Source organism: Varanus komodoensis, unplaced genomic scaffold (assembly GCF_004798865.1).
Source record: "Varanus komodoensis strain SLA01 unplaced genomic scaffold, ASM479886v1 scaffold21, whole genome shotgun sequence".
In the NCBI taxonomy this organism is placed as follows: Eukaryota; Metazoa; Chordata; class Lepidosauria; order Squamata; family Varanidae; genus Varanus; species Varanus komodoensis.
Window position 1 is genome coordinate 4,341,271 of NW_025335589.1, and position 15,611 is coordinate 4,356,881.

Sequence of the window (15,611 nt, forward strand, 5' to 3'; positions counted from 1 at the left end):
TCTTATAGCTCACAAGCTTGGAGAGGTGTGTGCACAAAAGATTTCTTCTTTTCTATGCAACCACACCAAACAAACTAAATGCAAATTTAGGCAGAAAATGGCCTACAGTTCACCTGACAGTCAGACTCTTTGTTTGCCCTGCTCTGTATTATGTTCTGTGTTTGGCAGCGATTCTCCATGATCTCAGGCAAAGCTCTTTCCACGCTACCTGTTAATTGATTCCTTTTACCTGGAGATGCCCAGGACAGAGCCCAGGACCTTCTGCTGGCAGATCCTGGGCACTCCCCTTTGAGGGATTCAACATGCATTATTTCTTGTGGTTTCTTATTGATATCATATATAATTGATCACCACAATAAATTTGCATTCTAGCCTCAAAGAGGAATGCATTTTGTAAACATCACAAGTAAAACTCAAGTTTCCCCACAGGTGATGGTTGGGGATTCAGTCACTCGCTCCTCTTCAGATAACCTATTTCCAATTTTAGTCCTACCACTTACAGCAGGGTTGGGGAAATGTGGCTCCTCTGATGTCACTATAGCTCTATAGTGCACTATAGCTCCCATCCTCTGTCAGCACTGGCTATGCTGCCTACGTCTGATGGGAACCACAGTCCACCAATATCAAGAGAACAACACATTCCCCAAGTATGTTTTAGAGAGTGCCAGTGGCTAACATGGAAACATGGTCTCCAAACTTTGTTGAAGCACAGAATCCATGAATTTTAATTGCTTATAAGCAACTGCCCCAAAACAACAGGCCAAATTGACACTTTCTAGTAGGAAAGCTGAGAGCCCAACATAAGCAGAAACGAATCCCTCTCTTTCTCTCATTCTTTTAAGAACAAGAAGAGCCCTGCTGAATGAGACTAAAGACCAGCTGTGACAAGCATTCTGTATTTCACAGTGGCCAGTCTATGTAAAGAACAGAGCATGATAATATTTGTTTCTTGCTGTCATACCTCAGAAACTGCTATTCAGAAACATGCTTCCCCTGCTCTTAAAAGTAGCATCTAAACTAGAGGCCTTTTCCAAAAGCATCATGAAATCAAAGGGTAATTCAAGTCTAGATTAGGGATGCTGAAAGACCAATAGAGGAACATACTGTCTGACCAGGATAGAATCTCACTGCAGATCAAGGCCAAAATCATCCACACTATTGTATTACTGATCACTATGTATGAGTGTCAAAACTGGTCAGTGAAGAATGCTGGGGTGAAGAAAATTGATGCATTCTAAACATGGGGCTGGAGGAGAGCTTTATGAATACTCTGCACTGACAGAAAGATTAACAAATGGGCCTTAGATCAAATCAAGCCAAAACTTGCCCTGGAAGCAAGAATGACAAAACTGAAGCTGTCATGCTTCAAGTACATCATCAGAAAGCAAGACTCACTGGAAAATATAATGCTAGTGAAAGCTGAAGAAAAAGAGGATGACCAACTATGAGATGGGTCAATTCCATAAAGAAAGCCACATCTTTGAGTTTACAAGAGCTGAGCAGGGCTGTCAAGGGCAGGATAATTTGGAGGGCATTCAATTAATAGGGTCACAGAAGTTGGAGATGACCTGACAGCACATAGCAACAAAGAAATTACATTTAAGTATACCCCCAATCAATCCTTCTAGGATGTTTTCATCTACATGCTAGTAAACAATATACCAGGTTTCAAACAGCTGTCTTTTACTTTTCTTTGTACAAACCAAAACATGCCTGGGACATAAAATATCTGAAAAATCTCTTTTTTGTCACTGGGGTGCTTTTGGCACCCCATACAATGTAAACACACTGGGAGCAGCACTAACACATAAAACTTGAAACTTTCAGAAACATGAAATTATCTTGCTGATTGTTTTATATACTTCAAAATGTATTGCAATTCAGGTTGGGATCCAAAAAGATCACAAATACATTTCATTCTAGACAGTAGATATAAACTAATACAGTTCTGAAAAAGCGAAAACCAACATGTTTGATTATACTCAGAAATAAAGTTGCAACCAATTAACTGGACACAAGAGCTAAGAGACACGTTCTCCACAGTGGTTCTGCTTAGAAATCTGGCAACTGCATTTTTAACAAGACAAAGTTTCTGCACACTTTTCAAAGGTGGTCCACATGTAGAGAGAGAGTGTTTCAGTACGCTAGTCCTGATGTAACATAAATGCTGTGTAACCAGGGCTACCTCCAGCTCTCTAGAAAGAAGCATTAGCAACAGAGCAGGAAAAGCACTTCTGCTCTCTGTTGCTGCTGCATCCAATACAGCAGCAACCAGCACTGGGGACCGGAAAAACAGATGCTTCCCAAGGCCAGAACCAAACAGCACAATGCAGATTATCAAGTGTGCTGCCTGAAGAAAACAGATCACTGTGACCAGGCAGAAAAGAGAGGAAGTAGAAGTGAGTGCTACTGAATGTTTGGGGTGGAACTGCTTGTACATAAATATATTTGTGTGTCTGCTTCCTTTTCTCATTTGGCATACACTGTGCTGGAATGTGAAAGAGAAGAGTGTCTCCTTTCTCCATAAAAATGCAACATAAACAGTGGGAAATTATCACTTGTAGGTCTGGTATGATTCAAAAATAGAATACTATGGTTTCTTCCCTCTAAAAATGACACCAAGACCCAAAACTCCCAAACTAGGTCTTTACCATGTTGTTCTGGCCATTGCCTTTGTTAGGTGTCAACATCTCAGTACCAAGAGAGACTATGCTTGTTTTCATCTTCACAACTGCTAGGTAATACTACTAATGCTTCAAACACAAACACAAAACTCAAAGCATGCATAACCAGATATGTCAGTCCTTAAAAAAACACTCTACAACACCCCAAGCCAGTTAATGAACTTCCCCATTTCACTTCTAACTTGACCTCAGCTATGCTGAAATACAGAGCTAGTTGAGGCAGGAATTTGATCTAGTAACAGCAGGAAAAGGTCTGCAGTAAAAGAAAAACCTAAGTGCCTTGAACAAGGACCTGAAAGGAAGAAGTAAAATTGTAATGCAGGAATCCTGCTAGGTGAATTTGCTGACCTTCAGAGATTTATGAAAGTAGCAGAGTGACATAACATGGGCAGTAGCCAAAAACAGCAAGGCAGCCCGAGAATACTCCAAGCAATCATGGGACTTTTGTTTAATATGCCTCATTCCAAGTTGGTTGGTTACTACTTTTTGTCCAAAACACATTCATGTAGTTTGGAGAGAACACAAAATGCACCAAACCAAGTTTGCTTCTGTTTAAACTTGTATAATGGATTACTTGCACACATAAGAGCACGATTCACACTTCCTCCCACACTACTGGTCAAATACATATGCTAGCCTTCCCCAATCTGGTGTCCCTGAGATGTGTTGAACTGCAGTTCCCATAATGCTGCTGCAGTGCATTCAAGCACCAGGGTATGGCATTACATATGAGGAAGCAGAAAAATGCAGGTATCAACAGTGACCAATTGCAGAACAGGCAATGCATCTGATTGTCAGATTCCGTAAAACACAGCTCTAGTTTGCACAACCAACAAACCTTAGTTTGTTAACTACAGGTCAGCAACACGCAAGGGACAAACCAGCGAACTCACATGCTATCATTTTGCTAAGCTCTGAAATGCTGTATCCCTGTTCAAGGCATGCAAATCCAGAACCTTGGATTATTTATTGAGGAAGGAGCACCCAAGTTTTAGCTCATGATTTGTTCTTGGATTATAATGCTGGGCTGTTTCTCCCTCAAAAACCCAGAAAAAATGCATCACAGAAAATAACCATGGATGGGGTGTCGCTGAATTGTTTACTGATTACATTTCTAGAATGCCCAGTAGCTTTTTTTTTTTTTTAGCAAAGCATAAGCAGGTAAATTAACGGAAGCCAGCATGCTCCCTTGCTCCTGTGCTCTGCCAACAACCCACGATTAATAAATTGTGGATTGTTCACTCCATGCAAATCATGCCAGCCTTCATGTATAAAGCATCAGGATCCTCAACCAACAGAGAAGTATTACATCAGTGAGAAAAGAATGAGTATGATCATTGATTGATGACATCTCCCTACTCAGGCTGCTGTGAGGTTATGGATATGTTCTTGTGACCAAATCTTTTTGCAGTCTCAAAACAAAACTTGCTATGTTCACATAACAGTTAAACAGCACACTTGCTGATCTAACCAATTTGATTTCTGTAAATATCTGTATTCTAACCAAAGGCCTGAAGCCAGAATTGTTACCCCTCCACCCAAAAAAAAAAAAAAAAATCTCTCATCCTAACTCTTACCTAATGACCCACAATTTTCCATCCCCTGCCCCCCTCCCCCATATCTAGATCTCCTTCAAGTTTTCTCACCAGACTTCACAATCCTTCCTCCTCCTAGTTCTTGTTTCTCAGTTTACTGCCTACTCTATCCCCTCCTTGGTCATAGCGTTCCTGTGCTCCCTCTTTCTCAGGTTCCCTCCTGGCTTGCTGCATCCATTCCCCACTCAACCCCACTCTTTTCCGTGTACTCCTGCCAGCAACACATAACTTCCTTTTTTTAAAAGACATCAGAAAAAAAGATAACCTGTTTGCCTCCAATTAATTGCCATCATTCTTTGGTTGATCTTTTCCTTTTAGCTATTAGAGTATTTGTGAACATTCTGTAACATATTATTAGCAAAGCCAGTAAGGACAGACAATCAATTTTTAACCTTTTGGATACTTCTATAAGCATCTTATTCCTGTAAAGAGTGATGCACCTGATGCTACATTAATAATAACAACTCTTGAAATAAAAAATAACATTCATTTAAAATTATTTTTAGGATGCTTTTAAGAACCATTATATGATATGAAACCCCATAATTAAATATTAGCAAAGAAACTAGAAAGAAGTAGGAAAAAATTAAAAGGCCTACAATTCTGTGTTCAATTTTAAATTCACAGTGAGGCAGGAAATGTCACACATGCAAACAGGGACAGCTCTTCCTAGGCAGACATGCATCCTGATAGCAGCCGACTTCCTTGTAACAACAGGAAGCCTCCCTCTTCCCATTATGCACTATTGGCTTGTCCAAGGCAGACACTAGCAGCACCTCTTCCTCTCCTGCAAGGAGCTTCGGCAGCCAATTACAGGAACACATGCAGTTGATGAAATGGGGGCAAAGTGCGGACTCAACAACCCCTAGCACTAGAACATTTTTTGTTCAAATTACTGGAAAAAATGAGATCTTACCCCAAATAACAAAAAGTGAGTTTGTTTAGCCTAAAACATGGCTTTTAAACAAAATGAATTTCAATATTGGTTTCTTACTCTTAAATGGTTTGCTAACAATTGTGTTGCAATTGCAGCTGTCATTGCAATAGCCCTTTACAGCTGTCAGTGTTTAACTGAATGCTTACTAATTAACTAGCACTCACAAGCTAACATTATGCCTTTTTAAAAAATCAGATCATCCTGCAAATTGAGCTTCTTTCCTTTTAATTCTTTGTAGCTGTTTTATTTTTATGAGTAGAATAACTGCAAGACTGAGACCACCTTATACTTTCCTAGGAACTTACAATTGCAAAATAGCTCTTATCTGACAAAGCACTACATGAGAAAACTAACAAAAGGCTACTCTAGAAGCATGATCTGCTGTGGTGGGGTCAGCAGTCTGGGCCGACCCTTCCAAGGCAAATACACAAAACTAGGGAGGTCTGTGATTATGCTGTGAACTGCAAACTCGGCTGGGAAGACATAATACTCTGAAAGATGTTATTAGTATTGTCCATCTCCTCCTCCCCCACCCTCTCTGCATGAGCACAGATGGTCAAACCTTAGAGCTAACCCGGTGCCATGGATAATGAGGTAATAACTTTACTCAGGCTGCAGCCCCTCTGGTTCCTATTGCCATTAACATCCACAGGGCATCGATCAGCTATATACCAGAAACAAAATGTTCCTTTGCCAGCTATCCCACCCTAATGGCAAGAAAAATATTCCAAAAGCCATATACCTGGAGTATTTTTAATTATTTAAAAGTTGTGCCGTAGATTCAGATTTCTGTACCTCTGCACAACAAGTCACCTCCATTTCCCAATGTAAAAGCGTTGACACATGCATATGCATTGATATGTAAGCATGGAAATCACACACTGCAGCTGGCTCTGGATGTCAAAAAGCCTTTGTTTGTCATTTAAACAAAACCCAAAATACTTCACACTTGTGGAGAAAATGTGGAATCAGAATAAAAGAAGCTAGTTTAAATACAGGGAACCAAGGAGATGCTGATTCAAGAGAAAACAGGGTACTGAAGAAAGAGACACCAATAGAGGTACAGAAGTAGAGGTGGGCACACACAGTTTCTGAAAACACAGACTATTCAAAACACAAAAATGAAACGAAACAAAAACCCACACCTGACACAGAACCTAGGAACATAATGAACAAGGTGAAATTTGTGTGCTCTGTGCCTATCTAGTATTCTTATCTTCTAGCATTAACATTACCTGAAAGCACATGTGGGCACTGTTGTGATTATCCCTTCCTCTCATCCATTTGAGGAGAGAATGGGCACTACTTTCCTTGGTCCCCAGTGCAAAGTTTTATGAGAATCCATAGCAGGCTATTCATCTTGGTGGAGGAAAATACTTATTTTAACTTTAATGGTTAAGCAGAGAAGACTTTTCTTATATTTCAGAACTTATTAGACAAAACCAACACACTAAGGAAGGGTGAAAAAAGTCTAACAGTGTATTATTTCTCCTAGATGAGGCACCTTTATCATTATTTTTATCAATTGTCATAGCAATTTGCCAACGAGTCTCAATTTTAGTAAAGCTATAAAGGTCAAATAAGTTAATTAACACCTCAGAAACTAGGAAGGTTTCTAAAGACTACTGTTGCTTAGATTTTTTTTCATAATGAGTCAATTAAAAAAATGTTAGAGATCCCCAAGTTCCACAGCAAAGCGTTTAAAGAGTAGTATATGGTAGATTATGGTCTGTCTTTCAGTAGCTGCTTGTGGGTTAGCCTGTGTATACAGGAGTACAGGGTCAATGTGGAATAGAATGTACAGTCCAAATTTCATTCATGTCCTTGTTGTAAGCACAGACAGATTGAAGGAACAGAACAAACTGATTGCTTTGCAGAAGGACCATACAGAAAGGAACCCAAAGAGATACTAGCCTTTCAAAAGCAAAACTAAGGAGTATTCACACTGCCCAAACACCATCTCTCCAAGGGCAAAAGAAAGGTGGTCACACTTCCATGAGTTGACCCTTATTCAATAAACCCGCATCATTATTTGATAACAATAGACCATGGCTAGGAAGATATTTCTTAAGTGATAAGAATGCCTCAGTTGACTGGTACAGTATTATTTTATAAGGAAGTTCAACTTATGATCACTGAACTGCATGAGCTAAGTCTTACAACTAGTATAATGGCTAGGAGTATTAAATGATGAGCAGAACTATGAACTCCAGTTTTAGTAGAATAGCCAGCCCCTCAATGTAAATATTTAATAACAAAATATTACCACCCAGCTTCCCAAGTGGTAATGTGTAATGGTAGTTTGTGCTCAGCTTTGCCTCTCTCAGATAAGAGAGTCTCCCATCTGTAAAATGGGAGTAATAACCACCTTTGTCAGGGTGTTTCTGAGGAGAAATATAATTGTAGCTGTAAAACATGCTGTAGGTTTAAAAGATTAATACTAATGAGTGACTACTGATGCTTTAAGCAATCTTTAAATGATTACTAAGGAGAGTCTCTTTTATAGGAGCCTCTGAAATGTTCTTTTAATCATATATATCCATCTAGTTCCCCCTGCTTACATTTTAACAGAGTCTTTGTGCACTCTACTAGCAACCTGATAATACTATTCAGAACTGCAGGCAAAAGCTATGTATCTTTGAGGTTCTGTAAACTGACACAGCTTGGTAGCTAATACGTATATTCCTCTGCCACCTCCATATAATAGTATCATCTCAACTTTTGGAAACTGTCTAATAATTATACATACACAATCCATTTACTTGACAGAGTTTTTTCCCCCTTAAAAATCTATTTTTGTCCATATGAAAAATACATATTTCTAAAGAACCACCTAAAAGCATTCACAAAAAAGCTATTCTTAAGAGAAGCTAGCTTTCCTCCACCTGATCCTGCAAGCACTGCTGGCAATTTTTTTTCTCCCCAATGCCTCTAACATATTTTCACTTAGCACCAGTTTGATGTATAAGATCTGACAGCCAGGCAGTTATAGGCCACCTGCATCACTGTCGCCATGACAACAGTGAAAGACAATCCATGATCCTATGCCCTGGTCACACGTTTCAATACAGCTTATCTGTCCAAAGCCACTGAGTCTAATGGAAGAGAGTAATTACAATCTTCCACTCATTGTCAAAATTCTCGCTATATCATTCTCTTCAAAATTATTTTATTCCTCCACATAGCTGCTTTACACACACCACAAAAAACCCTTAAAGAAATCTTCAGTGGGAGTGGTAAGGGATGGAGGAGGAGGAAGAAAAGGAAGAGTGACAGGTATAAATTGAAGCAGAATACAAGCAAACTATTCCTTTACCATGATAAAGAACTGAGCAGAAACTGAAGAAACTACTAGCTACTAAAAATGATAAATCGCTAACCACCCATCCCTGTTAACACATCCTTCACTGGTGGTCTTTCGACTTCAGAGAAAAGAGATTCTTCTCAATGGTAGCCTTTCCCCTCCCATTCCTGGATAACTTCTGACTGTCATGAAGTGAGCAGTCACAATCCTGGAAGACATAGTGACAGTGAATGAACATACTGGTCAGTGAAAATACTCCGTCATCATTAGTAAGGGGGTGGGGGAGGTGTCTACAAATCTGAATGCCTCCAATTCTGCTATATGCCATGAAATTTTATCCTGCAAAATTGTTTCTAAGACTGCTTCAGCATTCTGTAAGGATGTTTCTGAATGCGGAAAACCCAAGTTCAAATCCCCACTCAGCCATGACACTCACTGGGGAGCTTTAAACAATCACTGGACTGGTTCTGATGTCAAATTGGTCACATTTGGTTTTGCTCATTTTCTAATTTTTCCCACATTAAGTTCATTCTGTCCTGTTTCTGCATCTGTTCATTCTGCATCTCCGCTGAAAATGTCCATATAAAAATGTGTGCAGGCTTTCAAATATACACATTTTCTCTAAAGCAGTTTCCCCATAATCATTTCCCCTAAATATTTTCATGCACTCCCTCCCCTGATAAATGCATTTTGGTACATACTCCCATACTATATAGTGACTTTTTGTGTACTTTTTCCTATTATGCACATTTTATGCGAATGTTGATTTGCACACTATATCACAACATTCTGAAAAATATCTGTGACTGCATAATTGTGTTCCAGTTCACAAACAGTTGTGGGTAGTGCAAGTTTGGTACATCCTTATTAAAATGCACAGCCAACAATGTTTTTATCCATTTCTAGATATAACTATACCAATGTGCCCTGAGCCTGCATTCTTCCTTCTCACTGCTTTATGGTTCATTCTTTCTGTCTCTTGTTGCCTGATTTGAGGTAAGCCATAGATGGTCATTCTCCCTGAAGCAGAAAATGATGGTTGTTGTTTGCCCTGAAAACCATGACTGGAATCCATGATTTGATCCCAGTTGCTCTTAAGTTTGCCTCAAACAAGGATGAAAGAGAGAAGGGAATTATGATGGAGCAGGCTCCTTTAAAGCTCAACCACACAGTACCAAACAACAGCTTGGCAATTATATCAGAATCAGCCTACTGTCTCTCACAGCTAAAGCTGCCCCACAGGTCCGCTGGGCAGAGAGCATCAGAAAAAGATAAATTGTAACCTGCCAAAGTATAACTCAGCTAGGATGCAAAACTAATTATAGATAGACTTAGACCTGCACATTTCCTGGTTTTTGTCTCTTTAACATGCTCCAGTTTATCACAAAGCAGAATCTAGGATATAGCTGTGCAGATAAAAGGGTGAAGCTAGGTCAATAACAGTTGTTTGAGTTTTCAATTACTCCTATCAAAACTTATGGAATATAGTAAACAGTTTATAATATCAGCTGATGTGGGGAAAGGGGAACTTCCTCCAGGTGCTGGGATTAACAGAAACTTGGCTGCAGGGGAAAGTCTTTCCCATCCCACAAAATGATACCAAAGCCTGTTTACTTATGCATCCATTAAAAGTCTTCCAACAAGGCATAGTAAGTGCCAATCAACAAGACTGAAGGAAAACAATACGCAAAGAACACTATAGGCTTGATTGCCTATAAAATTACTTGTCATAGGAAAGGGAAACATATTGCAGGATCCCTCCCCTGTCTGTGTGCATGCAAGCAGTTGCACACACAAGCACTTTGGAGATATGTGCAAAGACCCTAAGCCTGGACCACCAGTATCAGGGGCAGGCTTCGTTTTTATCCCAGTGGAATACCTGAAGGGATAGCTTTCCTTTCTTTTCTTTTCCTAGGAGGGAAAATACAGCTTTGGAGCTGGGGACACCAAAGTGGAATAAGCAAAACTCTGATCTCGGTTATCCAGCCTCCACCGCTAGGCACTCTGGAGAGGATGCAATGCACCTCAGTCTGTGCTCTGTGTGCGATACAAACATTCTATCTTCCAGAAACTTTTCTAGTTGGGGGAGCTGGGCTGTTTTGCTGGTAAAGGGTTATGGATGTTCTGAACAAGCACTAATCTAACCATCCAATAAAAATAAAAGAGCTGGGAGAAACATACTCCAGAGCTTGGTGAAGGGGTACAGTGTGGTCAAAACCCACTTGCAAGTGTCAATTCATAGCCCAGATGAATAGCATATCTATAAAGACTGGATCAGCAACTAGGGGACAGAAAAAGTTTACTAACATTTTATCTGGAGAGCATGGCTAGAAACAAAAGGGGGCAAAGTCAGCCCCCTGTGGAGGATCCATACCCAGCAGGAGCCCATGGATAAGGGTCTCCCTGGATGTGCTTGTCCTTGTTGTCCTTGTCCCAATTGTGACCTGCTTGTTCTCCTGCCCCTTACTCTTCCCAGACAATGGAGGTGGTGAGAAGGAGTAATATCAGATCTCACTGCCTACCTATTCAATGACCTCCTGTCAAACAAGGAAGTGGTAGAATGATGAGAAAGCCGAGAAACACTGACAATGATGGGGAGAAGACAGATCCATTGGCCTGGTTCACATGTTTACCATAGTTTGTTGCAGTTTATTCAAGCCATGATAGGTTACAGTACATGCTAGTGGTCCCTGTGAATATTCAAGCTGTAGTGAACAAGCACTATGGCTTATCAGAACATGAGGACCTAGGAAGGATGGGTTGTTCCTGTGGTTAACAAATCATCCACCAACCATTGGGAAGTCTGCCATGCTTATTGTGGTGGTGCATTGTTAACAAACACCTTCTGCAGCAGAATAGTCACAATGCACCAAGCCACAGTGTGCCCCAGCACTAATGCAAAGAGGCCACTGACTGAGGGACTCACTGAGCGGCCCTTCCATAAGGGCTCAGAAAACTGGGAGCTACCATTGCTAGAGAGCAGTAAATCCTCTCAAAGCAAAACCCTTATTTATAAAGGTGTAAACTGAAACAACTGTACACATAGCTACATTTTAATAAAGTAATGCACACAAAAGGTGTCTTTTACAATACAAATAATCATTAAGTTGGGATATGGTGGGCTGTGGGTTCAGGGCCTGTGCTGTAATGCAAGAGAGACAAAGGTCTACCAGGGGCCTCACAATCAGCATAAGCGAGAAGCAATTGCTCTGCTGTTGACAGTATTACTTCCCCCTTCCCTCCTCCTGTGCCAAACAGCACAACATCATTTATCTGTCAAAATTCCCATGCCCAAATTCCTTCATCCACAGTCAGATACGTGACCTGAATCCATAAAAGGACTCCTTTACATAAGATACTAAAGGAGTCTTGCAATGAGAAAGCTTTCTCTGAAAACATTTTACAGGTAGCGGAGAAACCTCTTCTTCACCTCCACCAGCCAAAAGGCATGAAGAGTTATATTTTGTCCCATTTTATTTATTTTTCTCAAGGGCACACACTGATAAATCTGGGAACAACCATCAAGTATCTATTCCAAAACAAAAAGCTAAATGATAATAAAACCTTGGGAGGCACAGTGAGAATCAAAGGAGAAAAATGTTAACACATGTGTATAAGCAGTTACTTAAAATGTACTATTTAAATACTGTAATATGTAATGTATTATATACGATTATAAAAATGTTCAAATTCTGACATTTGTAAATATTTGTGATATAACAAGCATTGTCACTGGTGTTCAGCTCCACTCAGTCAGTGCTAATGTAAATATTCAGAAGAGAATAAGGTAACTGAAAGTACTGGATAAGCAGGCAAAGTGAGCTAAACTGGAACTGGGCAAGGACACCACATTCTGATAACCTATTGTATAAAATTTACATGAAATTGACTAGCTCAGGCAAAAATAAAATTAGCCTTGCAGATAAGTAGCCACGTGGTAGAGAATAAATTGAGCTATGGACTTTGCACCATTCTGTTGGAGGTTCACCAAAATGCTCAGAGGTATAAAGCAACTGCTAGACCACGTGTTGGCAATAAGCAGCCATCGAAAGTATTCAGTGTTGCCCAAGTCCCCAAGTAATTACCCTTTGCAATGTGCTAGAAGAGTGGGATTATGATGGGGAAGAGGCACACACAGCTGTGTGTGGGAAGTAAAAAGAGAGTGTGCACACATGCATCTGTGTGTGTAGAAGGGGAAAGAACACTGGGCCTGGTCATGCCAACTGCCAACACAATTCCCATCCACACCTGGTTCTGATCATGCTTATCAGAATGCGACCCCAAACCCAGTGCCAACTGACATGCAGCTGGAGGTTGCGGGGGGGGGGGGGGGGGCAAACAGGTTGTCTATCCCCAATTAGGTTATCGGGCTACAAGCACCCAGTTCTTGGGAATTCAATAGCATACGTTGGGGCTTTTTGATCTCAGTTGTTTTAAGCATACCTCAATAGTTCATTTAATTGTTTTAGCTGTTTAAAATATTGAAAATTTTAGATTTCTATTATGTTCTGTTTCAGCTTGCAGTTTTTATGAACTGTCCAGAGAACTATTGAACAATATAGAAATTATCACCCAAATATAGCCTGAGGAAATAAATGAGAATGTGTGGCTAGGAACTCCAGATTCATAAAAAGAGGGTATAATCCAATACCTTAGTCCTAAATCAACTTCAGCAAAGTATGCTCCATTTAGATACATGCATACATATGTGCATGTTTTGAAATGTTGTATTTTCTTGCCACTCCAGTTAATGAATTCTTTTCTCTTCCATACCAGTGGACTGAACACTGAAACAGCATGCTTTTCCAGTCCTAAAGAGTCAATTTAAACAAAAATAATGAATCCCTGAATGCTTTGAGAAGTGGGTCTTGCTGTCTTTGCTCCATCTTTCAGTTTTCATTTGGATAGTTCTTTCTATAAATTATTGTGGGGGTGCCTATTTATATCTACCAACATATCTATCAGTAAGTTGCATGTTCATATATTCTTCTGGTATTCCTCCATATTTCCTCTGCTATTCTACCAACACTTTCCAGATAGACAATAAATCAACCTGCATATCTGATTTTTCACACAAAATAGTGTATCATGCACTGAAATTTAAGAACTGCTATTTCTTTTGCTTTGTAGTTATACACATAGGGCCTCTGTGTTGGTATAAAGAGTAGCAAAAGAAAGATCACAAGCTCCATAGCATTTTCTAAGGTGCACAAAGCCCCCCACCCAACTTTTTGGCTGAAAAATCATACACCTTCCTGCCCACAACAGACAATACCAACGAATTATTCCAATGAGCTCATTCAATGAGCTTCTACATTACTCCATATGTAACAGTGGCAATTTAGGGAAAAATGTGAGTGGGAAAGAAATAAGATTTGTGTGTTTAAGCGTATGAACATGCAACTTAGAAAAAACAAAATCAAAGTGCAGGCCACTGAATCCTGGCAAAAATGGTTCAATGAACAAAAAATGATTGCAGAATTATAGCAACAGACATTTTAAAATGGTGTCTGAGCAAAACAAAATGAAGGTGCAACAACTGGAATACAGAAGAGGTAGTCAAGTTGGGGAATGCACCTAGGAGGCATCCTTGAGTTGGCAGAGTTGGGACTACAGCAGCTATCAGAATGCTACATAATCAGATGTCAAGAATATCTAGCCGGCATCATACTGGGAAAAGCTGTCATACATCTACATTTAAAATTGTTAATGAAATAGTTAAATGTCAGTATTCTATCACAGCAAATAGACAATAAATATGTTGTTCGTTGAAGAGGGAGCAGGGTTGTTAGGGAAAGGTGTATGCAAAAGATCCATTCTGACTTTTCAGTGTAGTTGATTGTTTAAAGGTCATCTGGAAAGGAGCAACCAGAAGGAATTCTAGCAGCAGTTAACACTGACTTCTGACATTAGAACATAAGAGCTTGGTCACAAGGTACAGGAAAGCCATGATCATTAGTTGCACCTCTCAGTGTATAAATAGCTCTTCTGCTACCCATTGTCCAACTACCTCCAGAGTTGATTTGTCTTACATATTTAAGGATATATAAAATCCACATGATTCAGTATATAATGCAATACATGGGAAAATATATATCTAGAAAAACACAAAATGCAGAGGAAAGACTTGGGAATAATCTAGGAAAGGGCAGAAATGTGTGTTTAGGCAGTGACTTTTTGAACAATGCAGCAAAACAGTAAGCTGTTTGCCACTGCTGTGCCAGTTAGGCAAAACTTAATGGAGAAAACTGAAAACAGCAACAAAAGAATACAGAAGTACTTTCCTTTCAAAATCAAAACTGAAACATTTTGAGACAAGATAACCCAAATATGTATATTACTAAAGCTTCAACATAGGAAAATGCCTCCTTTTAGTCTGATTTCAGTGATCCTAACCATTGAGGATTCACCACAAATGTTCATAAGAGAAGACCTAGAAAGGTATGGTAATTTTTATCATCTTCCTTTGCAAAAGAGCAAAGACTATGCTAATTGTTAAAGCAGAAGTGTGTGCCCTTTGGCTGCTGTTTACAGAGACTGTTTGTATCCAAGCCTCAGATACTGTGACTCATAACTTTAAATCAAAATGCAGTCTCTGTGCAGAACAAAGCAAAAGAGCTCAGCCATGGCTACTATATCCTGCAGAAAGAGAAAACAATGTTCTTTAACACTACTTCTGTCGTCCTATCAACCAGGAATCAATTCATTGCTAAGTAGCACACAAAATTAGGGGGAAAGATTAACTGAACACTTACTGCCTCTGGTCAGATATCCTTTCTCTAGGCTTTTGAACATTTCCAGTGACTTTATGGCCCTTCATTTGAAGTAAAAATGGAAGGCAGTGCAAACATATACATATAGAAAGTGTCTTACTACATAATTTGATAAGACAAAAATATGTTTTAGTCAAAACAAACAAACCACTGTTACATCAAATGACAATCAAAGCAAAGCTGCCCATGAGAAAATAAATTACAATTATTGTTTAAAATACAGTATGAAGTATTTTCAAATTTCCTCACTTCTTGCAACCTTAACAAGCTTTTTAAGTAAGATGCTTACATCATAGAGGTGGTCTTTCTTGCTAATTA

At 39.5% G+C, this 15,611-nt stretch overlaps 1 protein-coding gene across 7 annotated transcripts in view; it reads right to left on the reverse strand.

Moving 5' to 3' along the window:
* The window catches only part of LOC123023827 (mastermind-like protein 3), a 99,724-nt gene that overhangs the window by 70,922 nt on the left and 13,191 nt on the right, over window positions 1–15,611 (reverse strand). The window contains exon 2 of one of the 7 annotated variants that reach the window (XM_044430873.1): window positions 8,458–8,728. The exons of the other annotated variants lie outside the window; for them this stretch is intronic. Coding sequence (XP_044286808.1) covers window positions 8,621–8,728 — 108 coding nt within the window. The 3' untranslated portion in view covers window positions 8,458–8,620. Of the gene's footprint in view, window positions 1–8,457; window positions 8,729–15,611 lie in introns of those variants that run through there. 7 annotated transcript variants of the gene reach the window in all.